Genomic DNA, 27900 nt, shown 5'->3' on the forward strand with positions numbered 1-27900 from the left:
GTTCCAAGGGGATGAGGGTTCTAGAAGCTAGTGAGTTTTAGGAAGAAAGAAGAAAAAAATAATATGATTGTATATTATTATTTAAATGCGTGTTTTTAATTGTTGACAGCCAGTAGACACCATGTTTATATTGGTGAAGGTGAAGCATTGTAGTTGGTTATAATGTGAAATGGAAGTTGTTTTCTGTTGGTGGTGAGCAAGCTTGTCCAACAAAAATATAGGATATATTTGTTGTCTTAAGGGGGAAGGTGTTACAGGCTTTGGTTTTGCCATTTATGTTTTGAGGTTGGATTTTAACACGTCTAGCTCGTTAGCACGTCTAGCTCCGTTAGCACGTCTAGCTCCGTTAGCACGTCTAGCTCCGTTAGCACGTAGGACGCACTGATTGGTGTCACCTCGTTAGTCAGTATGTGTTACACCTGTGCTGGCTTGTCCATCTCGTTAGTGGGAAGGTGTTTCACCTGAGCTGGTCCAGGTTCTATTTAAGAGTGTCTGGCCCAGTGCTCCAGTTGTCTTGATAGATGTGGAGAGTCAACACCTTTAGTTGCTCCACCTTTTTGGTTTGCTTCCTGTCTTTAAGTTTGTTGTGGGTTTTTATTTTGTTTTCCTCTTCTTGGGCAGATTTAGTGGGTCTCATGGTGGGTGTCTTTTAGGTCCCAGTTGTTGTTACTAGTCAACTTTCAGTGGACACCCCCATAGTGTCTTTCAGAACCCCTCCTAAAAAACAAGCTTATATTTTGGGTTGGATATTGCACCCAATTAATATTTTAATCAATGGAATTTCTTTAGGGTGCTCATTAGTATTTAAGTTGTTAATTTACTTTTTTATCCTCTTCTGTTTGTTGTGTACTAAATATTTGTTTATTTTCATTGTTTTTCTCCCCTGTGAAGCCATTTAGTTGCATCCATGTCTGAAATGTGCTTTATAAATAAAGCTTGATTTGAACATATTGCAAAACAAATTAACCCAATGATCGACCAACCAATCAACAGACTTGCAAAACCAATTAACAAATATGTGCAAAAGCAACACATATTGGTCCATCTTAGTATGAAAAACAGTATAAATTCAGTATATCTTCCACTGTCAATATAGTGCAAATGGTATGCATGTTTAGTATCACTTTTCAACCAACCAGTTCATTTGTTAAAAATGTTGAACTCAATATCAGAGGATTCAACTACTGAGAACTGAAACAAACAAATGGACCAAACAGATCAATCCCATTTTTCCAGCGTGGTGGAGTGGTAAACACCACCCCCGGCTCTACCAGGGGCTTGAGGTGGTCTCCCACAGCTCTGCTTATGTCATGTTCTGTGGCCTTGCTGTTCCATTTCTTGACTGCCCCTGTAACACAGAAACACATTTAGTCATATTATATAAAACACTCAAAGTAATGGATATGGAGCATCTAGGGCCTCAGTTACACCTGGCACCTAAATGTGACTTCTGTCATCTGATCACTCCAAGCTGCATATCTACCAGGATTAACATTCACACAGCCAAAAGGGATGAGAAATTACACCCATATCAGTGGACAATTTGCACTAATGTAAATAAACATAGATGATGGAACATATTCCCTTTTGCTGACGTGATGAACCGCTAAGAGGACATAAATATTTACCATCTAAACCATGTGTGACCTCTCACCTCTCTGGCTGTAGAAGTGTTCTTCCTAACCAGTCCCTCAACAGCTCTCTGACTGAGCTCCACCCTCACTGGGTCTTCAGAGGAGAGGAAGGCTGAGGAGGGACTGAAGGATGAATGGATCAGTCAGTCAATAAAGTGTAGAGCTGTTGTCTATGCTGTCTGACAAAATCACAATTTTAGTAGTTCATTAAAGTAAATAAGGCTTTATGACTGCTGAATACCAACTATCATTCACTTAGATCATGTATTTTCAGGTAGAGATACATCCTTGAGACGTCCCTAGCCCGTTGAAGTTGACATTTAAAATGGTTAAGGTAGGGATTAAGGTTAGGGTTTAGGGTAGGGATGTCCCAAGGATCCCAGATAGCATTGACCATTGTGCATTCTTCTGTCTCTTTTACATAGCAGGTGTAAAAGAAACACAGACAAGACAAGTAGGCTCGCAATGGATTATGCTCATTGTAGTTAATTACGTTTTATGCGCTAAACTATGTAGAATATTGGCCTGTTGGAAACTACAACTCTACTATCACACACAGTTCAGTCTGGGTCTGATTTATCTCTAGAGAAACTACAACTCCCTACTACATCACACAGTTCAGGCTGGATCTGATTTATCTCTAGAGAAACTACAACTCCCTACTACACCACACAGTTCAGGCTGGATCTGATTTATCTCTGTACAATGTTGTGAGGGAAAATCTATGTTAACCTCTTTAAGTTGATATGACTTATAATGTGTTGAAGGATCTTTTTAAGGTTGAGAAGTTTGTGTGGGTCTGTAACCACACACCCTCTGGGCAGACAGACCAAAGCCCCAATTCAGGGAACCGTTGATCTACTTCAGAGGAACTGTGTCTAGAGTGATTTCCTGTTGTTTTGACACCTCACTAGAAGACTAGAATAACTAGCTGTTGCTACAGAACGAGACGACCAATTCACAGTTAGTCTGTGTCTCGTTCTCCACACACGTACACAAACCAAGATCACGTGTTTTCTATATGCACAAGATAGTTTGACTATATAAGGCTTCTGAACTCCTTGTGTCATCGAGCTCTCGACCTTCCACCTCAGAGTGTAGGGCTGACCAGCTACTTTATTGTAATTCTTATCAAATAAAGGTTGATTGTTTGAAGAAATGACAAAGTCTCTCCTTATTGGTTAGAAATTCCACCACAATGTGCAGTAACAATGATAGACCAGACTCATATCAGTTCACCGTCTCACCTCATACTGTATTGGAGCAGCAGCAGCTGACTGCCCGGTTCAACATCAGCTCACCGTCTCACCTCATAATGTATTGGAGCAGCAGCAGCTGACTGCCCGGTTCAACATCAGTTCACCGTCTCACCTCATACTGTATTGGAGCAGCAGCAGCTCAAATGATCCATTAAAGATTCCAACTCAAAACCTACGTTCGTCTACATATGGGTTGTTTAAATTGTATCTAATTATATTCCCAGTATTACTTCATCAAATCTCTAGTAATTGATTATACACACATACAATTCATCATATTTTCATATATTCACAGAATCCATATAAAACGTAAGAAATTCTCAGGTAGTCACGACAACCATTCCATTTGCTTTTTCAAGGACTCCACAGCTACGAAGCAGCTCTCCATAAATACTCCCAGCAGAACAAAAAATAAACTTTTGTTTCCCAGACAATGACCATGGGATCCTTAACGGTTCTCTAACCTCCCAGAGACCACGGCAAAATCAAGCCTCCCAGGAACTATAGACCTTCAGCTGCTTTCTAAAATATCATCCTGCTTATTATCCACATTTCAATCATCTGATTAAGAATACTTCTATATGTTACTATCCAGACGACAGACTAAGACTCATTTCCACAACTCTCATATCACAGTCACACAACTCTCATATCACAGTCACAACTCTCATATCACAGTCACAACTCTCATATCACAGTCACACAATGCTATTCATTTACATTTACGTCATTTAGCAGACGCTCTTATCCAAAGCGACTTACAAATTGGTGCAATCACCTTATATCCAGTGGAACAACCACTTTACAATAGTACATCTATATCTTTTTTTTTTGGGGGGGGGGGGGGGGGGGGTTAGAAGGATTACTTTATCCTATCCCAGGTATTCCTTAAAGAGGTGGGGTTTCAGGTGTCTCTGGAAGGTGGTGATTGACTCCGCTGTCCTGGCGTCGTGAGGGAGCTTGTTCCACCATTGGGGTGCCAGACCAGAGAACCGTTTTGACTGGGCTGAGCGGGAACTGTGCTTCCGCAGAGGTAGGGAGGCGAGCAGGCCAGAGGTGGATTAACGCAGTGCCCTTTTTGGGTGTAGGGACTGATCAGAGCCTGAAGGCACGGAGGTGCCGTTCCTCTCACAGCTCCGTAGGCAAGCACCATGGTCTTGTAGCAGATGCGAGCTTCAACTGGAAGCCAGTGGAGTGTGCGGAGGAGCGGGGTGACGTGAGAGAACTTGGGAAGGTTGAACACCAGACGGGCTGCGGCGTTCTGAATGAGTTGTAGGGGTTTAATGGCACAAGCAGGGAGCCCCGCCAGCAGCGAGTTGCAGTAATCCAGACAGGAGATGACAAGTGCCTGGATAAGGACCTGCGCCGCTTCCTGTGTAAGGCAGGGTCGTACTCTGCGAATGTTGTAGAGCATGAACCTACAGGATCGGGTCACCGCCTTGATGTTAGCAGAGAACGACAGGGTGTTGTCCAGGGTCACGCCAAGGCTCTTAGCACTCTGGGAGGAGGACACAATGGAGTTGTCAACCGTGATGGCGAGATCATGGAACGGGCAGTCCTTCCCCGGGAGGAAGAGCAGCTCCGTCTTGCCGAGGTTCAGCTTGAGGTGGTGATCCGTCATCCACACTTATATGTCTGCCAGACATGCAGAGATGCGATTCGCCACCTGGTTATCAGAAGGTGGAAAGGAGAAGATTAATTGTGTGTTGTATGCGTAGCAATGATAGGAGAGACCGTGTGAGGATATGACAGAGCCAGTGACTTGGTGTATAGCGAGAATAGGAGAGGGCCTAGAACTGAGCCCTGGTGGACACCAGTGGTGAGAGCACGTGGTGCGGAGACGGATTCTCGCCACGCCACCTGGTAGGAGCGACCTGTCAGGTAGGACGCAATCCAAGAGTGAGCCGCGCCGGAGATGCCCAACTCGGAGAGGGTGGAGAGGAGGATCTGACTGTTCACAGTATCAAAGGCAGCAGATGGTCTAGAAGGATGAGAGCAGAGGAGAGAGAGTTAGCTTTAGCAGTGCGGAGAGCCTCAATGACACAGAGAAGAGCAGTCTCAGTTGAATGACCAGTCTTGAAACCTGACTGATTTGGATCAAGAAGGTCATTCTGAGAGAAATAGCAAGAGAGCTAGCCAAGGACGGCACGCTCAAGAGTTTTGGAGAGAAAAGAAAGAAGGGATACTGGTCTGTAGTTGTTGACATCAGACGGATCGAGTGTAGGTTTTTTGAGAAGGGGTGCAACTCTCGCTCTCTTGAAGACGGAAGGGACGTAGACAGCGGTCAAGGATGAGTTGATGAGCGAGGTGAGGTAGGGGAGAAGGTCTCCGGAAATGGTCTGGAGAAGAGAGGAGGGGATAGGGTCAAGCGGGCAGGTTGTTGGGCGGCCGGCCGTCACAAGTCGCAAGATTTCATCTGGAGAGAGAGGGGAGAAAGAGGTCAAAGCATAGGGTAGGGCAACGTGAGCAGGTCCAGCGGTGTCGTTTGACTTAACAAACGAGGATCGAATGTCGTCAACCTTCTTTTCAAAAGGGTTGATAAAGTCATCCGCAGAGAGGGAGGGGGGGGGGAGGATTCAGGAGGGAGGATAAGGTGGCAAAGAGCTTCCTAGGGTTAGAGGCAGATGATTGGAATTTAGAATGGTAGAAAGTGGCTTTAGCAGCAGAAACAGAGGAAGAAAATGTAGAGAGGAGGGAGTGAAAAGATGCCAGGTCCGCAGGGAGGCTAGTTTTCCTCCATTTCCGCTCGGCTGCCCGGAGCTCTGTTCTGTGAAGCCACGGAGCAGGAGGGGAGGACCGAGCCGGCCGGGAGGATAGGGGACATAGAGAGTCAAAGGATGCAGAAAGGGAGGATAGGAGGGTTGAGGAAGCAGAATCAGGAGATTGGTTGGAGAAGGATTGAGCAGAGGGAAGAGATGATAGGATGGAAGAGGAGAGAGTAGCAGGAGAAAGAGAGCGAAGGTTGTGACGGCGCAATACCATCTGAGTAGGGGCAGAGTGAGTAGTGTTGGAGGAGAGTGAGAGGGAAAAGGATACAAGGTAGTGGTCGGAGACTTGGAGGGGAGTTGCAGTGAGATTAGTAGAAGAACAGCATCTAGTAAAGATGAGGTCAAGTGTATTGCCTGCCTTGTGAGTAGAGTGGGACGGTGCGAGGGTGAGGTCAAAAGAGGAGAGGAGTGGAAAGAAGGAGGCAGAGAGAAATGAGTCAAAAGTAGACGTAGGGAGGTTAAAGTCACCCAGAACTGTGAGGGGTGAGCCATCCTCAGGAAAGGAACTTATCAAGGCGTCAAGCTCATTGATGAACTCTCCAAGGGAACCTGGAGGGTGATAAATGATAAGGATGTTAAGCTTGAATGGGCTAGTGACTGTGACAGCATGGAATTCAAATGAGGAGATAGACAGATGGGTCAGGGAAAGAGAGAATGTCCACTTGGGAGAGATGAGGATTCCAGTGCCACCACCCCACTGACCAGATGCTATCGGGGTATGCGATAACACGTGGTCAGATGAGGAGAGAGCAGTAGGAGTAGGAGTGTTTTCTGTGGTAATCCATGTTTCCGTCAGCGCCAAGAAGTCGAGGGACTGGAGGGTAGCATAGGCTGAGATGAACTCTGCCTTGTTGGCCGCAGACTGGCAGTTCCAGAGGCTGCCGGAGACCTGGAACTCCACATGGGTCGTGCGCGCTGGGACCACCATGTTAGAGTGGCAGCGGCCACGCGGTGTGAGGCGTTTGTGTGGCCTGTGCAGAGAGGAGAGAACAGGGATAGACAGACACATAGTTGACAGACTACAGGAGAGGCAAAGGAGATTGGAATTAAAATTAACTTAACTGGGGAAGCGAGAGCGCAGGGCCTCCCTCAAATAACCATTCACTGAAACACTCAAATATAACTTTTCCAACTTCCACTTTATTAATTATAATTGATGTAAACTACAGTGGTTCAATGTTTCCAGGAATAGGCTCAATCTATTCCCAAACATACCTAATCAATTAGTTGTTTTTCAAAAATATTTTTACCTGCAGGAATATTTTCACATTTCAATCTCATGGTTAGTTCCTAGGATAATGTAACTCATACATTTACATCTGTCAATACTTCTTAAATGGGGTACAGGTTTAAAACAATTACAGGTGCACCTTACTATCTTATACTATACCATAAATGGTCTTAACTAGAATCTGTGTTTACTAGTTTTCATCCAGTTCACACAGATAGCCGACTCAGCCTCAGAGCCTCCTGACTGGGCCCTGTTTACACCTCCACACAGGAATGCACACTCAGAGCCTCATGACTGGGCCCTGTTTTCACCTCCACACAGGAATACACACTCAGAGCCTCCTGACCGGGCCCTGTTTTCACCTCCACACAGGAATACACACTCAGAGCCTCCTGACTGGGCCCTGTTTACACCTCCACACAGGAATACACACTCAGAGCCTCCTGACTGGGCCCTGTTTTCACCTCCACACAGGAATACACACTCAGAGCCTCCTGACCGGGCCCTGTTTTCACCTCCACACAGGAATACACACTCAGAGCCTCCTGACCGGGCCCTGTTTACACCTCCACACAGGAATACACACTCAGAGCCTCCTGACTGGGCCGTTTTCACCTCCACACAGGAATACACACTCAGAGCCTCCTGACCGGGCCCTGTTTTCAACTCCACACAGGAATACACACTCAGAGCCTCCTGACCGGGCCCTGTTTTCACCTCCACACAGGAATACACACTCAGAGCCTCCTGACCGGGCCCTGTTTTCACCTCCACACAGGAATACACACTCAGAGCCTCCTGACTGGGCCCTGTTTACACCTCCACACAGGAATACACACTCAGAGCCTCCTGACTGGGCCCTGTTTTCACCTCCACACAGGAATACACACTCAGAGCCTACGGGGCTTTCCTAAAAACTCCACTTTGTGTGTGTCGCGCACCTCTTTCTTTAAACTACGTTCGAGATGTGGTATCCACTCAGCTCGCTGCCTCTGGAGATGTACTGATGTATATACTATTCTGATGGTATCCACTTGGCTCGCTGCCTCTCAGATCAAAGGTGGGTCCATCTGCTCCGTTCCCGAAGTGTGGTCACCCTGAGATCCCAAGTTAGAGGGATCCCTCATGCACCATTTACCCAGGTCATCAGGAGCAGTCACCAAGTCAAGATTCACATCCCCAAATGTGGTTGTTAATTTCTTTAATATCAAATGAGGTGAGACAAACTTATCATATAAGTCAGTTATTCTTAAACTAAATATTTATTCACTTATAAGGGAGCAGGTCAATACAACAATACAACACATATAAAGTGAATCAATTGAGTGCCCTACGATAATGATGGCTGGTGGACCTACGGGACAAAAGTACAAAGGTCTTTTATAGCCCCTTTCAACCTACATGACGAACAATAGATGTACAGAACGGGTCACAAGGTTAAGATTTGTATGAAAGATACTTATTATTCTCAGCAGACAGAATCTGCTGTAAAAACACTACTCTTTGTGTCGAGACCAGGGTCTGGCCCTGGGGTCATCTCTCCCTGGTACCATATAGAACAGAAACATTAACTCATGCTCTGGAATCCAGTCTCTTTAGGTTTTATCACACAAAAGACATTGTAAATCTCCTGTCAGTGTTTTCTCCCAGAGGCCCATCCTCAGTAGAACACAGACACAATAGTTCTAAGAACACTATTCTGTTGCATAAAACAACCATTTGATGCAATAAAAGTATTATAACATAATCTTGCAGTTTTGCTCTCAGTGTCCACTGAAAGTTGCCTAGTAACAACAACTGGGATATAAAAGTCACCCACCATGAGACCCACTAAATCTGCCCAAGAAGAGGCAAACAAAAGAAAAACCCACAACAATCTTAAAAACAGGAAGCAAACCAAAAAGGTGGAGCAACTAAAGGTGTTGACTCTCCACATGTATCAAGACAACTGGAGCACTGGGCCAGACACTCTTAAATAGAACCTGGACCAGCTCAGGTGAAACACCTTCCCACTAACGAGATGGACAAGCCAGCAAAGGTGTAACACATACTGACTAACGAGGTGACACCAATCAGTGCGTCCTACGTGCTAACGAGCTAGACGTGCTAACGAGCTAGACGTGCTAAAGTCCAACCTCAAAACAAAATGGAAAAACCAAAGACTAACACCTTAAAAGTTTGCTTACCACCAACAGAAAACAACTTCAATTTCACATTATAATCAACTACAATGCTTCACCTTCTACAATATAAACATGGTGTCTACTGGCTGTCAACAATAAAAAAAAACAAGAAAAAAACCTTGTCTTCCTAAAACTCACTAGCTTCTGGAACAAATGTTTTATATTTTTTTCCCCACTAGCTTCTCGAACTCTGGTCCCCGTGGAACGAAAAATACGGAAAAGAATAAGAGATAAAACATATTCGCCAATACGGAAAACCAGTCAAAATAAAATGTAATCAATGGCAACGCACTGGCTAACGCAAAACTTTTTAACTGCCCACAATCAGCAACCAAGTTGTCCTTACCACGGACATGTCTGATTTGGAGCTTCTCTCTCTTCTCAGGGTTCACTAGATAGGCATGTTGTTGGATCGGGGCCCAGTCCCCAATGTCATGCTCTAGTACATTTGGGTTGGCACATCTGAGAATGAACCCTGATATTCTAATAGCAGGGCAACAATGTCAATATAATTGTACCAAAAATTGTGTTGGTTACATAAATAAATATTTGGTTGCATAGTCCTTTTTTCAAAGTATTTTCAATTACATTTTTCTAGGTGGGATAGCACAATGTCAAAACACAGTTTTAACATGTACAAATCAATAACCAATATGCAGAAACAGTTTGTGATATATTGAAAACCTAAACATAAAATGGGCCACACTGCATACACAAACATCTGCCACAATAATCATATTACTTTTTAAAAACAAGCACCTTATAAACTGCACAAGCTCCAAAAACGCTGTTGTTTTGACAAGTAGCAATAAATCACTGATATCAATTAGGGGTGAAATCAGGTTGTACGGGATGTTGAAACTAACACAACTAAAAAACACATGGAAATGGGAGATATATTTTACCTCACTGGTTAGAGGACAACCTGCCGAAGACAGTCAGCTACATTTTGGAGTGATACATTTAAATTTAGGGGTCGCTAAACAAAGGAACACAACACTTATTTGTCATAACTCATCGCTAAAATCATTTCTGCGAGAGGAGGGAGATGAGGTTGCACGCCCTGTTAAAACTAACAGCTCAAAAACCACACGGAATCTGGGAATAATGTGTACATCCCTGGTTAGAAGACAATTTGTAGAAAACAGCTCGCTACATTTTGAAGTGTTGCATTTTGATTCAAGTGGGTCACCAACGTGGTAAGTGTAACACAACTCTTTTTTTGTAAGTCACTTTTTGTTAAATCACATAAATAGTAACTCTTTCATTTCAGAGCCTGGATTTCCCCACTGAGGCTAATATCCATATCATGTTGAAATCAATAGAACAGGGGACAAACGTTTAGGGTTCTACATTGTGACATCATTACAATACTGCTACTACAATGTTAAAACTTTCTACATTGTGCCATTAATTCATAGATATCATGAAACAACTCCTTCATGTATGTATTTTCTGATATTTGATCAGAGATTTTTTATCAGATTATCTCTGGTCACAGGTATGAGGTTTCTCTCCTGTGTGTGTTCTCTGGTGTTTAGTCAGACCACCAGACTCAGTAAAACTCTTCCCACACTGATCACAGCTATACGGTTTCTCTCCTGTGTGTGTTCTCTGGTGTACTGTCAGCTGGCTAGATTGAACAAAACTCTTCCCACATTGACCACAGCTATAAGATTTCTCTCCAGTGTGCGTTCTCTGGTGTAAAGTCAGATGGTCAGATCTAGTAAAACTCTTCCCACATTGACCACATCTATACGATTTCTCTCCTGTGTGTATTCTCTGGTGTAGAGTAAGATAGGTAGATGCCGCAAAACCCTTCCCACATTGACCACATCTATACGGTTTCTCTCCTGTGTGTATTCTCTGGTGTAGAGTAAGATTGCTAGATGCAGCAAAACCCTTCCCACATTGACCACAGATATAAGGTTTCTCTCCTGTGTGTATTCTCTGGTGTAAAGTCAGATGGTCAGATTGAGTAAAACTTTTCCCACATTGATCACAGCTATAAAGTTTCTCTCCTGTGTGCTTTCTCTGGTGTAAAGTCAGATGGTTAGATCTAGCAAAACCCTTCCCACACTGACCACAGATATAAGGTTTCTCTCCTGTGTGTATTCTCTGGTGCACTGTCAGATAGCTAGATTGAACAAAACTCTTCCCACATTGACCACAGCTATAAGGTTTCTCTCCTGTGTGTATTCTCTGGTGCACTGTCAGAGATGTAGATTGAACAAAACTCTTCCCACATTGAGTACAGCTATAAGGTCTCTCTCCTGTGTGGATTCTCTGATGAATTTTAATGCCCGAGGAGGTGAATCTCTTCCCACAGTCAGAGCAGCAGTGAGATTTCTTCCCTGTGGATCTCTGCAGGTGTTTATTGAGGTGTTCTGATCTGGAGAGACTCTTCTCTGCCTCTTCAGCATCAAGAGGTTGTTGAGACTCCCCAGAGGATCCACAACTGTCCCGCCTCTCTCCTGTGTGAACAACAAAGACAGACAGATGGTTAAAGGCCCACAACAGCGGTAATCCACTGTAAAAGGTGATGCCAACAGCGCAGCCACGATGTTGTACAACAATTGACCTCTGTAATGAATGTTAAAATTATTTGACAATTGTCTTAAAATTAGCTAGAATAGTCATATTTTGTCTTGTTTTCACATTAGTAGTAAAATCGATGATGTTAGGCTAGAAATAAGTTAAAGTTATTGAAACTCGAAGCAGTGTGCCAGACAACTTTTTGTATCCAATGTAGGCCCCTTTTTGTGTTTGCTAAAATTGCGGCACGAGGGCGATGCACATGCAATTTGATTGCAGAAACTCCTCCCTGCTAATGAGGAAACCGCTAGTTATGGATGTAGTATATCTGCCTGGAGCAGAAATGGTGAGCAAAGATTTTAGTTTTTCACAATGTATTCTGAATGTGAACGGGGGAAAACTCAGGGGAGAAACCTCCATTTCCAGGTTGCTTATGAGTACATTTCACACTACTTTGGATTATAATTGTAAGGCTCGTTTGAATGCCCTGCTTAATATAATGTTTGTGTCATCATCTCAAATAAACCACTTTGTACTTAAAAACACTTCAACCAGTAAAATGCTCTTTGGCTTTTCCATCAGCTTGACAATGAGGGTTTGTACAGTTTGCCAAATTGGCCCATAACTTCACCTAACAATAACATAGACATACTGTAGGACCCATAACTTCACCTAACAATAACATAGACCTACTGTAGGGCCCATAACTTCACCTAACATAGACCTACTGTAGGGCCCATAACTTCACCTAACAATAACATAGACCTACTGTAGGACCCATAACTTCACCTAACAATAACATAGACCTACTGTAGGGCCCATAACTTCACCTAACAACAACATAGACCTACTGTAGGACCCATAACTTCACCTAACAATAACATAGACCTACTGTCGGACCCATAACTTCACCTAACAATAACATAGACCTACTGTCGGACCCATAACTTCACCTAACAACAAATATAGGAAAATAGCTCTGTGTGTTGTACAATAGCCTATCCATCAAGGAACATTTCTCTACACATTATGAGCAAAGTATCTCTGTGTCCAAACAGACTAACGAGACCCTACAGTAAATCAAGCAGACAATAACACTTTATAAACATCAATTTGTTAGGGATGTTGGATTCAAAGTGGAGCACGGCATAACTTTCTTTACCAGAGTAATGAATGAAGAAGCACTTTGGTTGTTGTTGCATGTCGTGATGTTTGTCATGTGACTGTCATTCAGAAAATGATTTCCTGGATCAGCTGATGATAGTTGAACATGTGACTGTAACTAAACAGCTACAGTATTAAGTATTATGTGTAATTATTGAAGAACCACATTAATGACAGTATCCATTTGGGTGTTGTCAATAAAGTTAAGGTGACTCTCGGTTAGAACCATTGGATTTAGCAAACTCTGAAATGATTTAGGATTTTTGTGCCCATGAAAACTATTTTCCCAGCGTAATATAAGGAGACACTAAATGTTACGTAGGTAGAGTGTATTTCAGAGATCTGAATACAAAAAAACTGTCCTAACAGGACAATAACCAAAACCACGAGGCCAAATCTACACTGGAGGAACTTACCAAGATGACATTGAATGTTCCTGAGTGGCCTAGTTACAGTTTGGACTTAAATCGTCTTGAAAGTCTATGGCAAGACTTGAAAATGGCTTTCCAGCAATAATCAACAACCAACTTGACGGAACATGAATGATTTTAAATAGAATAATGAATATTCACATGAAGATCAGTAGCCTATTGGATGACATCACGACTTCCTATCAAGCCAACTCCTTGAAGGCCTTACTTTGACATCACTCCTTCTAGTTTGCAGATCTAAAAAAAAAAAAACTATTTTGCTCCAAACATTTATTTGTTTCCCTTTAGTGTGTTTATACTTTACTGTATTTATATATCCCTTTTCAACAGGAAAAGTTTAAAAATCCCTGGAGGACGTCATGAACAATTCACACAGTACAAAAACATATTCAAGTGTAGAATGCCCTTTTAAAAATCACACATTAGTTCAACAACTGCAGAGTTTGTGTCCCTCTTTTATAAGATGGTACTCACTGAATTTACTGGTGTTAATCAGATCAATGTCCCTGTTTTATAAGATAGTACTCACTATATTTACTGGTGTTAATCAGATCAATGTCCCTGTTTTATAAGATAGTACTCACTATATTTACTGGTGTTAATCAGATCAATGTTCCTGTTTTATAAGATAGTACTCACTGTATTTACTGGTGTTAATCAGATCAATGTTCCTGTTTTATAAGATAGTACTCACTATATTTACTGGTGTTAATCAGATCAATGTCCCTGTTTTATAAGATAGTACTCACTATATTTACTGGTGTTAATCAGATCAATGTTCCTGTTTTATAAGATAGTACTCACTGTATTTACTGGTGTTAATCAGATCAATGTTCCTGTTTTATAAGATAGTACTCACTGTATTTACTGGTGTTAATCAGTTCTCCAGTCTTCTCTTCTTCGTCCTCCTCTAATGTGACAGTAATCTCCCCCTCTTCATCCTCCACTCCAAAAACTGCATCCTCCTCCTCTTTCACTCTGAAGGTGTCTTTCTCTGTAACGTCTTTCTCTTCTTCTTTCACTGTAACAGCCTCACCCTCTACTTGTCTTTGTAGTGTGACATCCTCCTCTTCCTCTTTCACGACAACGTTCAGCCACACTCCCTCTTTCTCCTCCTCTTTCACGAGAGCTTCTTTCTCCGTCCAGCAGACCTCCTCTTCTTTAGCAGGAAGAGAGTAGCTTAGTGAACTCATGGTCGGGGATAATAGCTAGTTAGCATTAGCGACTAGACTAGTGCTAACTTAACCAGCCAGCTAGCTGACTTACAACGATAATATTAAATTTAATGGGGTAGCTAGTTGTTTCCACATAAGTATGTTTAAAGCAAAGTGGCAAATAAACCACGAAATTGTCTAAAGAGCTTGAATGTTCAGACTTTGTCGGCTAGCGAGCTACCGAGGTGGCTGCAGTTGTTGAAGAAGCGTTCCGTCCACTAGATTATACGTCACACTAGAAACATCGGCTGAAAGACACATATCGCCATCTGCTGTCTGGAGGGAAGAAACGCAGGTGAGGAGGGAAAACTATTTTTTTTCTTTATTGAATTATAATATTATAAAGCAGTTTAGGGAAACGTTTTTTTCTCTCCATTAAATATGAATATTATATCAGCACGTACAAAGAGCAACAAGTGTTGTTTGATTAGTTCAGATTTTTATGAGAATTTCAAACAAACTCTACATCTACTCCACATCTGTATTTCTGATTCAGTCAAATAATTAGATATCAAAATAAGCACCTAGTTATTGATACCCTTGATAAAGATGATAAAGAATTACTGTATAAAATAAATCATTAAACTTTACCCACTACTAGGATATTTTAGCCCAAAACCTGGTTACCTCTCTGCTAGGAGGCTGAAACTTGGCCTTAAGTGGATCTTCCAGCAAGACACATCATTGTCCACGAAGAAATGGTTAATCGGGCACAAAATCAACGCTTTCAATGGCCATCTCAGTCTTCGGACTTGAACTCCATTGAAATCCTGTGGTTTGAATTGAACAGGGCAGTCCACAAGCGCAGACAAAATAAATCAAGGACATGGAGAGATTCTGTATGAAGGAATGGTCTAAGATCACACCCAATGTGTTTTCTAATCTCATAAAACATTTCAGTGTCGTTATTCTCCCAAGGGGAAGGTGCTGGAGTATTGAAAACATGGGTGGCAATAATTCAGACCCCTACATTTTGAGAATTACATGTTAAACTAAATCTCTTTCTCTGAGCTATTGTATTAGTATAAAATAAAATCATTTCCCTGTATTTTTGACACAATATAGCTCAGAATTTGATTTTTTTTATAGAGTCGTTTTCACTCATCTTTATCAAGGGTGTTAACAATTTTGTCCCCCACTGTACCTCCATACTGCTCCTACACGGTGTAACAATACATCATGTAGATGTATATAATGAACAGACTAGGTCTATACTGCTCCTACATGGTGTAACAATACATCATGTAGATGTATATAATGAACAGACTAGGTCTATGCTGCTCCTCCATGGTGTAACAATACATAATGTGGGGCTTTAAGGCGATGCTGTTAGTGTGACGTATAATATAGTGGATGGAACGCTTCTTTCAACAGCAGCAACAGGGAATTTGTACATCAGTCAGTCGGCAATCGCCTGTCGAACAAGCCCAATACCAAACCAATTAGGTGGTTCTTTGATGAAATGAAGCTTCAGACGCCATTGATGACGTGCTGCTGATAAAATAATACAGGCATCGGTACACTGCTTTGAAGTTTACTGCTTAGCGATTTGGACGCAGGCCTCGTAGCTCCGGTATCAAACATAACATCCCTACTGACAACAAGGCACCAGAGCCTACCGTGCTAATGCGTTCCCACTAGATATCACAACCACACAGTATATGAAAGCATGAGGTGTGGCTGACGTTTGCAAGCTGGAGCTAGCTACCGAGCTAGCATACAAACTCTGCAGCACAGAGTAGATCCTCCATATGACGTTGAGAAATACTGCATTGTGGGTAGTTTAGAAGATATCCGGAAATAAGTCAAGAAATATGTAACAACGCTAAAAACATAACTGTTTGTACTTATAGGGAACCAGATCGTGACTACAACTCAGTTACTAAGTCTTTAACCACACTGTGTTGTTACACTGGTGAGTAAAATCTCATGTTTCCTACACTTTAACCCTTTGTCTGACAATAAAATAAACATTTTACTCAACTGCGTTACCCACTCCAGTCAGCAGATGGCGGTCTGGGAATTTAACGCAATGCTGTTGGTGTGACGTATAATGTAGTGGGCGGAACGCTTTTTTCAACAGCAGCAACAGTAGCTTGCTAGACAAAATAGCCGAACCAATAAAGCTCTTTAGACGCTTTAGTGTATATTAGCCACTGTGTTGTAAACCCACTTCTGTCGTCTAGTTAGTTATCCGATTTAATTTCATATTTACAGTGGTGTTGTTACTAGTCAGCTAGCGGGCTGGTTAAGTTAGCATTAGCCTAGCTAGCTAACATCCCCGACCATGAGCTCACTAAGCTACTCTCCTCCTGCTAAAGAAGAGGTCTGCTGGACGGAGAAAGAAGCTCTTGTGAAAGAGGAGGAGGAAGAGAAGGATGTTACAATACAAAAACAGGTAGAGGGTGAGGCTGTTACAGTGAAAGAAGAAGAGAAAAACGTTTCAGTGAAAGACGGGGAAGACCCGTTCAGAGTGAAAGAGGTGGAGGATGTTACTGTGAAAGAAGAGGAAGACGCGTTCAGAGTGGAGGAGGATGCAGTATTTGGAGTGAAAGAGGAGGAGGAGATGACTGTCACATCGAAGAAGGAAGAAGAGGAGGAAACTGGATATCTGGGCTCGGTTTCCCAAGGGCATCATAAGGCGTCCAATGGTTCTAATGATGAACGTGCCCTGATTAACACTAGTAAGTACTGTCTTAAAAACAGAGGCACAAACTGCAGTTGTTGAACTGATGTGTTCAAGGGGAAATCTGCAATTGCTACATCCATATTTTACTTTAAATGTATTTAATTATAGCCATTGGTTCTTGAAGAATATAACACATGCCTCATGAGCTTAGTTCAACTGTTGTACCCCATCAGAACCCCTAATAAGCTTTTTTTACTCCAATGTTTAGAAACAATGTAAACCAACATGGTTAAAACTATAATGTTGATATCATGGATGGTCAGTCCTTGCATCCATAGGTCTGTCTATGAATTTGAAAGTACTTACATTTCTCCAACCCCATCATCATCTTATTACCATAACAGTGGTGGAATTACAGCTTTGTTATTGTTTGGACTGCAGATTGGTTGATTGATTGTGTGGCTTTTTTAAAGGGGCAACCTAGTTTTTAAACAGAAACAAAATGGCTGCCCAGAGACTTGAGCTGTGTTCGAATAGTCATACTAACCATACTATCTATTATGTTTATTTGTCATAGTATGGATATAGTTAGCATGCCAAAGGTTCCCAGATGTTGTACTACAGTCGCTAAAATACGAAGTATACATGCAGAGGACACTATTTCTGTGTTTTTAGGGCCCAAAATGCAATTCTTCACGAAATGGGTGTGGCTTCAACTATTTTCAGATTTGAAGAAAATGGCGGAAAATATGCAGCCAAAGTCCGACGAGAGAGCGGATACAAGTGAATTCATTGCTTTAACTAATTATGACAAATGTTAAGAAAATGTTGAGCAATGTAATGACTTTTCAAATAAGTTACGTTACACATTACGTTAGCTACGCTATCCTTACAAACCGCATAGCGTATCTTCACAGCAGTATGTGCCAGTATGTCAGCTAGCTACCTAACATTAGTTGGCTACTGTCAAAGGAATTTTCTATCCCAATGATAATAATTAACAGTCAATAAGCCTTGACTAATTCCCAAGGTTTGTAAGACAATGGGTTAATAATTAGGCAAGGACTCAGCTTTCTGCAAAAGGTTCATTCAGCTTTATTCAGAGAACGTTCTGAGGTCAAAAAAACAAAGACATTTATTTTATAGTTCCCTCCCTGCTAACGCACATACATTTTCACAAACACTAGATATATGAAACACTCCTCGGATTTCTCACAACCGGTAATCACTATCCAGCGCTGTCTGTGCTCTCCCCCCGAGATTAGAGAAACCTTGGAGGTACCTCCCGGTTTTCTCCAAAGTCTCTCCAACTTTCTAGGTCGGGTAAAACAGATGCCTACTGTTCTCTTATCTCCCTGCTAAAACCACACACACACACATTTTGTCCTGGCCCTCTACTAGACCTTATGTGACTAACCATTCAGTACCTTAATTATTCATTATCCATGCTACATAACTACTAATTCATAATGGATTATTGATTCATTTACCTTTATTAGATAATTCTCTTATCAGCTACTTATACATCAAACTTGCCAGTATATTAACTATATTCTAACTACCTACCCGACTTGATTATTAACGTCATTCTTAGCCAAGGGGTTGTGTGCATTCTCAATGGAAATTGTTAATTTGGGTGCGTTCATAAATTCGCTCTGGCTCTCTACTCCGATTTCAGAGCACTCTTGTCTGAGTACCAGAGCGCAGAATAACTGATGAATTTACTGACGCTCAACACCCGTTGAATATGGCCGGTGTCAGTAAACGTCTGCAAAAAAACTCAAATTAAATTGTTGCCAGCAGCACAGTTATTCACCAACGTTCTGGATAACATGAAAACCGCCTAACCAGCTCTGCTAGGGCAAATAAAATGGTAAGAGTGAGGTTCTCTCTCATTTGTGTCTAGCAAGCTATCCAACCGTAGCCAGTTAGCTTGGGTGCTTTACTGTCATTGTGAGGTCAGAACGCTTGGCTCGACCCTACCCCTCAGCCATATAGTATTTGTTTACAAACAGTGGCCTTATACATGCTCATGTTTTGGTTTCTGATGGGGTTATACAGTTGAAACATACATTTCATTTCATGTATTTGTTATTTTTTTTTGCATTCTGACATAGGTGTTCCTTTTGTCCACGTGGGAAAAGACAGTGTGGAGTGCAATAGAGATTGCATCATCTGTGGATCTGTTAGGGCGGTATGCAAATTGGAGTGGGTCTCGGGTTTCTGGGATAATGGTGTTGATGTGAGCCGTGGCCAGCCTTTCAAAGCACTTCATGGCTACAGACGTGAGTGCTACGGGTCGGTAGTCATTTAGGCAGGTTACCTTAGTCCCTGTGCCCAAGAACACTATGGTGGTCTGCTTAAAACATGTTGGTATTACAGACTCAGACAGGGAGTGGTTGAAAATATCAGTGAAGACACTTGCAGGTTGGTCAGCGCATGCTCGCAGTACACATCCTGGTAATCCGTCTGGCCCTGCGGCCTTGTGAATGTTGACCTGTTTAAAGGTCTTACTCACATCGGCTGCGTAGGGCGTGATCACACAGTCTTCTGGAACAGCTGGTGCTCTCATGCATTAGTGTTATTTGCCTTAGTTTATCTCATCTTGTAGGCTCGTGTCACTGGGCATCTATCGGATGTGCTTCCCTTTGTAGTCTGTAATGGTTTGCAAGCCCTGCCACATCCAACGAGTGTCAGAGCCTTTAATACGATTTGATCTTAGTCCTGTATTGACACTTTGCCTGTTTGATGGTTCGTCGGAGGGCATAGCGGGATTTCTTATAAGCTTCCGGGTTAGAGTCCCGGTCCTTGAAAGCGGCAGCTCTAGCCTTTAGCTCAGTGCGGATGTTGCCTGTAATCCATGGCTTCTGGTTGGGGTATGTACGTACGGTCACTGTGGGGACGAGGATAGAATTATGGTCAGATTTGCCAAATGGGGGGTGAGAGCTTTGTATGTGTCTCTGTGTGTGGAGTCAAGGTGGTCCTGAGTTGTTTTCCCTCTGGTTGCACATTTAACCTCTTGGGGCTAGGTGGGACGCTAGCGTGCCACCCGTGGTGCACTCCATCAACAGCAGGTGCATTTCAAGAGCGGCAAATTTGAATCCAAATAAATGTCAAAATTCAAATTTTTCAAAAATACAACTATTTTACACCATTTGAAAGATAAACATCTCCTTAATCTAACCACGTTTTACGATTTCAAAAAGGTTTTACGGCGAAAGCATAAATTTAGAGTATGTTAGGACAGTACATTTACAAGAGTTGTGTGTAATGTTTTGTCAAGTCAAAGACAGGGTCACCAAAACCATAAAACCAGCTAAAATGATGCACTAACCTTTTACAATCTCCATCAGATGACACTCCTAGGACATTATGTTAGACAATGCATGCATTTTTAGTTCTATCAAGTTCATATTTATATCCAAAAACAGCGTTTTACTATGGCATTGATGTTGAGGAAATCGTTTCCCTCCAATAACCGGCAGTCAAGTCAGCGTCACAAATTAAATAATTAAAATTAGAAAACATTGGTAAAATATTATATTGTCATTTAAAGAATTATAGATTTACATCTCTTGAACGCAATCAACTTGCCAGATTTAAAAATAACCTTACTGGGAAATCACACTTTGCAATAATCTGAGCACTGCGCCCAGAAAAATACGCGTTGCGATACAGACTAGACGTCATGTTGGGGAGATCTAAAATCGAAAATACTATGTAAATAATCCATTACCTTTGATTCTCTTCATCAGATGTCACTTCCAGGTATCACAGGTCCATAACGAATGTAGTTTTGTTCAAAAAAGCTCATCATTTATGTCCAAAAATCTCCGTCTCGTTAGCACATGATGTAAGCCAGCCGGACTTCTCGTCATGAACGAGGGGAAAAAATATATTTCCGTTCGTTCAAACATGTCAAACGTTGTATAGCATAAATCATTAGGGCCTTTTTTAACCAGAACATGAATAATATTCAAGGTGGACGAATGCATACTCTTTTATAACGTATTGGAACGAGGGTACCCAACATGAACTCGCGCGCCAGGTGTCTAATGGGACATCATCGTTCCATGGCTCTTGTTCGGTCAGATCTCCCTCCAGAAGACTCAAAACACTTTGTAAAGGCTGGTGACATCTAGTGGAAGCAATAGGAAGTGCCAAAATATTCCTAAGCCCCTGTGTTTTTCAATGGGATAGGTTTAAAGTCAATACAACACATCAGGTATCCACTTCCTGTCAGAAAATGTCTCAGGGTTTTGCCTGCCAAATGAGTTCTGTTATACTCACAGACACCATTCAAACAGTTTTAGAAACTTTAGAGTGTTTTCTATCCATATATAATAAGTATATGCATATTCTAGTTACTGGGTAGGATTAGTAACCAGATTAAATCGGGTACATTTTTTTTATCCAGACGTGCAAATGCTGCCCCCTAGACCCAACAGGTTAACATGCTGATAGAAATTTGGTAAAACGGATTTAAGTTTCCTTGCATTAAAGTCCCCAGCTACTAGGAACACTGCTCTGGGGGAGCGTTTTCCTGATTGTTTTTGGCGGAATACAGCCCATTCAATGCGGTCTTAGTGCCAGCCTCAGTCTGTGGTGGTATGTAAACAGCTACGAAAAATACAGATAAACTTTCTAGGTAGAAAGTGTGGTCTACAGCTTATCATGAGATACTCTACCTCAGGCGAGCAATAGCTCGAGACTTCCTTAGATATCGTGCACCAGCTGTTATTTACAAAATACATAGTGCGCCGTCCCTTGTCTTACCAGACGCCGCTGTTCTATCCTGCCTGTGCAGCGTATAACCAGCCAGCTGTATGTTGATAATGTCATCGTTTAGCCACGACTCCGTGAAGCGTAAGATATTACAGTTTTGAATGTTCCGTTGGTAGTTTAGTCTTCCGCGTAGATCTTCGATTTTATTTTCCAAAGATTGCACGTTTGCTAGCAGAATGGAAGGAAGTGGGGGTTTATTCAATCACCTACGAATTCTCAGAAGGCAGCCTGTCCTTTGGCCCCTATTTATCCACCTTCGCTTCACGCAATTGACGGGGATCTGGGCCTGTTCCCGAGAAAGCAGTACATCGTTCACGTCGGACTCGTTAAAGGAAAAAAAGGATTCTGCGCCACGTTGGATCCAACCTCCCTAAACAAAATTATGTTTATAATGTGTTATTGTCTACTTGATTTCCAGTAGGGTCTCGTTAGTCTGTTTGAACACAGAGATACTTAGCTCATAATGTGTAGAGAATTGTTCCTTGATGTATAAGCTATTGTTCAACACACAGAGCTATTTTCCTTTATTCAGGACATTTAGAATGACAACACATTACAGAGTAACCTAGTGGGATTATTCACAAAATTATCTGGTGATCAGATTATGAAATGTCATGACAAATACATTTTAGTTTCCTTGTTTCACCTGAAATATTAAATTAGTCCTAGGTCTATGTTGTTGTTAGGTGAAGTTATGGGTCCTACAGTAGGTCAATCAATCAAATGTTTTTATAAAGCCCTTTTTACATCAGCTGATGTCATAAAGTGCTATACAGAAATCCAGCCTAAAAACTCCCTAGAAAGGCAGGAACCTAGGAAGAAACCTAGAGAGGAACCAGGCAATGAGGGGTGGCCAGTCGTCTTCTGGCTGTGCTGGGATGAGATTATAACAGTACATGGCCAAGATGTTCAAACGTTCATAGATGACCAGCAGGGTCAAATAATAATAATATCACAGTGGTTGTAGAGGGTGCAACAGGTCAGCACCTCAGTAGTAAATGTCAGTTGGCTTTTCATAGCTGAGCATTCAGAGTTAGAGACCGCAGGTGCGGTAGAGAGAGAGTTGAAAACAGTAGGTCCGGGACAAGGTAGCACGTCCGGTGAACAGGTCAGGGTTCCATAGCCGCAGGCAGAACAGTTGAAACTGGAGCAGCAGCACAACCAGGTGGACTGGCGACAGCAAGGAGTCATCAGGACAGGTATGTCTATGTTGTTGTTAGGTGAAGTTATGGGTCAATTTGGCATACACAAAGTGTACAAACACTCATTGTAAGGCCGATGGAAAAGCTAGCCAAAGAGCATTTTACTTCTTGAAGTATAAAGCAGTTGATTTGCGGCAATAACACAAACATTATACTAAGCAGGAGATTCAAACGAGCCTTACAATTATAATCCAAAGTTGTAATATTCAGAACACATTGTGTAAAAACCAGAACCTTCGTCCAAAACTAGCGGTTTCCTCATTAACGTTGTCGGGGTAGGTTCCTTGTCCCTCTTTGGCTTTTTTTTGTTGTACCTTTATAACAAGTCAGTTAAGTACAAATTCTTATTTTCAATGACGGCCTAGGAACAGTGGGTTAACTGCCTTGTTCAGGGGCAGAACAACAGATTTTGTACCTTGTCAGCTCAGGGATTCCAACTTGCAACCTTTCGGTTACAAGTCCAACGCTCTAACCACTACGCTGACGCCCCAGCTTATTGGTGAAATCAGCAGTCAGACAATATCTTCTTTAAGTAAACCAATCAAACCTTTATTTAATGTAATTGCAGACAGATGTTGACAACAGGAACATAAGGCATGTTTCTGAGTAAGTTCTGCTCCCCACCTAAAGGCCCAGCTGATTTTATACATGTGATCACTCCCTAGTGGTATGATCACCTATGTCAATGTATGTGTGTATCAATAAGCTGAGGTTACCTTATAAGGCAACCTAGTACAGTAGCTCCTCTGAATTTCTTAGAATTGTAAACTGTCACACAAGATCAAACTGTCAAAACCAGACAGTGGTTACTTCTCTTTATCTAGTTTCAGTCTGACTCAGACCCAGCCTGCAGCACACTCTCACAACAGCCAGAGCTTAACCACAAAGACTAATATAGATGGCTTGGACATCTAATGAGAGTTGGCTAAATCCTGGGATCGTTAAACTCATACGGGCCTGTAAACAATAGGTTCAATTATTCACCCACTTTCCCAGGACAGCCACACCCCAGGAGGGTATGACTGACATACCAAAAATCTCCCCCGGGCGTAGGACATGACCATAGTCTTCCTGATTGTCTGGGATGAGTCGTTTGGCACGCTTCAGTTCCCCAGAGTTGGTTTTACCTGTCTCATTGATCAGGTCGGTGACCGGAATTCTTAACATGTACATTTCTGTTCTCCCCAAATAACAACATCCCCCCCCCCATCCAGGAGGTAAAGTGAGGTATCCCCTGTTACTGCATACCCACATCCATCCAAAAGGTGCTCCCATGCCTTCCTCCATCCTGGAAAAGTTTACACCTGTCACCTGTTGCATTACCCATGTGCCAGATGTGTTCCCCTTTAATCCTATGTATGTCACTGCTTTCACCCATTTATTATTGTCCACATCCCCGTCCACAAAGGGAACCAGTAGGATTTGGAGAGCAATAAATACCCTGCATGTGTTTCCATGGTTGTGATTTTCTTGTTTCACAACCATAGTGTGTGATGGTGTCCTCGACATCTGATGACTCTTCTGGTTCTGTGGCTGAACCCTCTGTTGGTTCTTCTGGCCTTTGGTCTCGGCCCTCTGGCTGTGGTCTTCCCCGTTTCTCCTCTGGCTGTGGTCTTCCCCGTTTCTCCTCTGGCTGTGGTCTTCCCCGTTTCTCCTCTGGCTGTGGTCTTCCCCGTTTCTCCTCTGGCTGTGGTCTTCCCCGTTTCTCCTCTGGCTGTGGTCTTCCCCGTTTCTCCTCTGGCTGTGGTCTTCCCCGTTTCCCCTCTGGCTGTGGTCTTCCCCGTTTCCCCTCTGGCTGTGGTCTTCCCCGTTTCCCCTCTGGCTGTGGTCTTCCCCGTTTCTCCTCTGGCTGTGGTCTTCCCCGTTTCTCCTCTGGCTGTGGTCTTCCCCGTTTCTCCTCTGGCTGTGGTCTTCACCGTTTCTCCTCTGGCTCCTCCTCATCGGTGGATCTCAGCCTCTTTTGTTGCCATGGTCACCTGGAAGGGTCCCATCCATCTTGGCTGGTTCCATTTTCTCTTATGGACTCGTAGTTTCACCCAGTCTCCAACGTTTATGGTAAGCTCGTCAGGGTCTTCACCTGGGGGAACCTCGTTTGCTTTGCTAGTGTGAGAGTGGAGAAAACTTACAGCAGAGGTTAGTTCCTTCATGTACTCAAGATGGTCACACAGTGTCTCAGTTATTTCTGTCGGTCAGTCATAGGTCTCACCCCTGGGGTGTTCATTGGTCATCTTGTTAACATCTCATAAGGTGTACACCCAATACCTTTGTTAAGGCTGCTGCACATTTTCATGAGGACAAGGGGCAAGCATTCCACCCAGCTCATTTTTGTGTAATGACAGGCTTTTGCAAGCCCCCCTTTGATCATTTAATTAACCCTCTCTGTAATCCCGTTACTCCACGGGTGATAGATGGACACAAACCTCTGGTCAACACTCATCATTTTGGCCACTTGGGCAACCACATCTCCTATGAGATGGGTCCCATTGTCTGCAGACAAACCACAGGCACTCCGAACCGGAGTATAATTTCCCTAACTAGCAATTTTGCAACTGTACGCGCAACGCAGTTGGTAGTGGGATGGTTCCACCCACCTGGTAAACCTGTCAATTATCACCAGGCAGTATCTCTTTCTTTCTTTTCACTCTATCATGTCTATGAAGTCCATAGCAAGGTGGACAAAAGGTCCTTTTGGAGGGGAACTTCCCTGATTGCAGTGGAGTTCCCTTGTCTGTTTTTAATAGGTGTGTCTGTGGTATTAGTCACCTCTCCTGCTCTCTAAACCCCACTATGCTGAATCTGAGTAGACAGTAAGGGCCTTCCCTTCCCCCAATTCACAAGCTGTGTTCAGAGCTAATAAATGTGCTGTGATAAATGTTCTGGTAGGGGCCGTATAACCTCAATGTCACCTCCCACATCTACTACAGCTGATCCTACATATCTTCCCTGTGCTTTGATCTATATAAGTAGAACCATCAACAAACAGCACCATGTCAGAGTCAAGCAGAGGTTCATCAAACAAGTCTTTGTCCAGTACACATTCCTGGGCTGTCCCCATGTCCCTGTTATTGTTCCTTCATTGTTGATTCTGAGGGAAATAACAACTGTTGGTGTTGTGATTTCCCATTGGCCACGGCTCTTCTCTGTCATTAACTTGTCCTCCTTGTCCATAGGGCATAAGTGGCCCCAGGGAGCATATTCAGCTCCGGCCGAGTGGTACTGTGGCTGAGTTTCCTCTTCCTCTGCCAGACCCAAAGTTTCCTCTGCCCTTATTGTAACCTCTTCCTCTTTCATTTCCCCCACACTGTGAACTCGCATGCCCCAAATGCCCACAGGTCCAGCATTGAGTGTTGTTCCAGTCATGCAGGGCTCTGGCGGGCCCACCTCCTCTTCCAGTCCATGGTTGAGGGTCACCATAAGGTTGAGTGGTGAAAAGCACATACCCTGCAGGCACCAGGTTCACGGGTGTGACTGATGTGACTGTGGGGGGAGCTGCAGGCTGTGGTTGTGGTGAGCCTGTAGAAACAACTTTGAGCAGCCATCATATTGTGGGTAAAACCACCACTTCCTGTCTGGATCTGTGCAAGCTGGGCCTTCTTCAGTGCTGTGTCTAGTCCTCCTTGTCTTGCTCTCTGAATAGGTCACCCATGGATGGTGGCACATTGGACTTTTCTTCTGCTTCTGTAGTAGTTAGTGTTTTCTACAGGCGGCAATATGTCTAGGATCTTCCAGTCTGTTCCTTTGTGTGGAGTGAGTTGGGGTGGCGAGGGAAACTCCCTCCAGGAACTGTGCTTTCTTTTTTCATCCAATTTTAATGTTCTCATGCTGCTTGTTGCTGCTGTTGTGTCTTCCACCTCGTTCATCGGAGTCCCCTTGAGGATAATTGTGGTAGCATCTCCATTTTCTTCTGTCAGTGGTATGAGAGGGTAGATCTGTGTATAGTCACCCAGAGGTCCTCTGGGTTGATTTTCAAATGGCGGCAAATAATTATCAAATGATTTAACCTGTTGGGCAGTATTTTCACGGCCGGATAAAAAACGTACCCGATTTAAACTGGTTACTACTCTTGCCCAGAAACGAGAATATGCATATAATTAGTAGATTTGGATAGAAAACACTCTAAAGTTTCTAAAACTGTTTGAATGGTGTCTGAGTATAACAGAACTCATATGGCAGGCAAAACAACTGAGAGAAATTGAATCCGGAAGTGGGAGAAATTAGAAATGTACACTGCTCAAAAAAATAAAGGGAACACTTAACAGATTTTGTTTAATATATACGGCGTTGTTGTTGTTAGTCAGCTAGCGGGCTGGTTAAGTTAGCATTAGCCTAGCTAGCTAACATCCGCGACCATGAGTTCACTAAGCTACTCTCCTCCTGCTAAAGAAGAAGAGGGTATCACAGTAAAACAAGAAGTAGAGGGTGAGGCCGTTACTGTGAAAGAAGAGGAAGACGCGTTCAGAGTGAAAGAGGAGGAGGATGTTACAGTAAAAGGAGAGGAGGATGCAGTTTTTGGAGTGAAAGATGATGAGGAGGAGATGACTGTTACATCGAAGGAGGAGGAAGAAGAGGAGGAAACTGGATATCTGGGCTCGGTTTCACAAACGCATCTTAAGGCATCCAATGGTTCTAACGGTGAACTTAGCCATAAGATGGTTTTGAGAAACCGTTCCCTAATTAACACTAGTAAGTACTGTCTTAAAAACAGAGGCACAAACTCTGCAGTTGTTGAACTGATGTTTGGTGTTAAAGCGGAAATCTGCAATTGCTACATCAATATTTGGACTTTAAATTATTTGTTTATAGTCATTGATTCTTGAAGAATATAACACATGCCTCATGAGTTTAGTTCAACTGCTGTACCCCAT

The 27900-nt window shown here is 42.8% G+C and overlaps 2 protein-coding genes across 2 annotated transcripts in view; one reads left to right on the forward strand and one right to left on the reverse strand.

The window, feature by feature from the left end:
- Positions 1-8135: 8135 nt before the first annotated feature.
- Positions 8136-16167, reverse strand: LOC145864037 (uncharacterized). The gene is made up of 2 exons (XM_082968955.1): positions 14065-16167; positions 8136-11549 (listed from the first exon to the last, which is right to left on the reverse strand). Exons 1-2 carry the CDS (start codon positions 14396-14398, stop codon positions 10561-10563), a joined length of 1323 nt encoding a protein of 440 aa, XP_082825081.1. The 5' UTR covers positions 14399-16167; the 3' UTR covers positions 8136-10560.
- Positions 16168-16391: 224 nt separating this feature from the next.
- LOC106595040 (uncharacterized) overlaps positions 16392-27900 on the forward strand; it is a 29690-nt gene continuing 18181 nt past the window's right edge. The window contains exon 1 of the mRNA XM_045714142.2: positions 16392-17103. Within this exon, the coding sequence (XP_045570098.2) occupies positions 16707-17103 (397 nt within the window). The 5' untranslated portion in view covers positions 16392-16706. The remainder of the gene's footprint in view (positions 17104-27900) is intronic.

This window comes from Salmo salar, chromosome 02 (assembly GCF_965601325.2).
Source record: "Salmo salar chromosome 02, fSalSal1, whole genome shotgun sequence".
Lineage (NCBI taxonomy): Eukaryota > Metazoa > Chordata > Actinopteri > Salmoniformes > Salmonidae > Salmo > Salmo salar.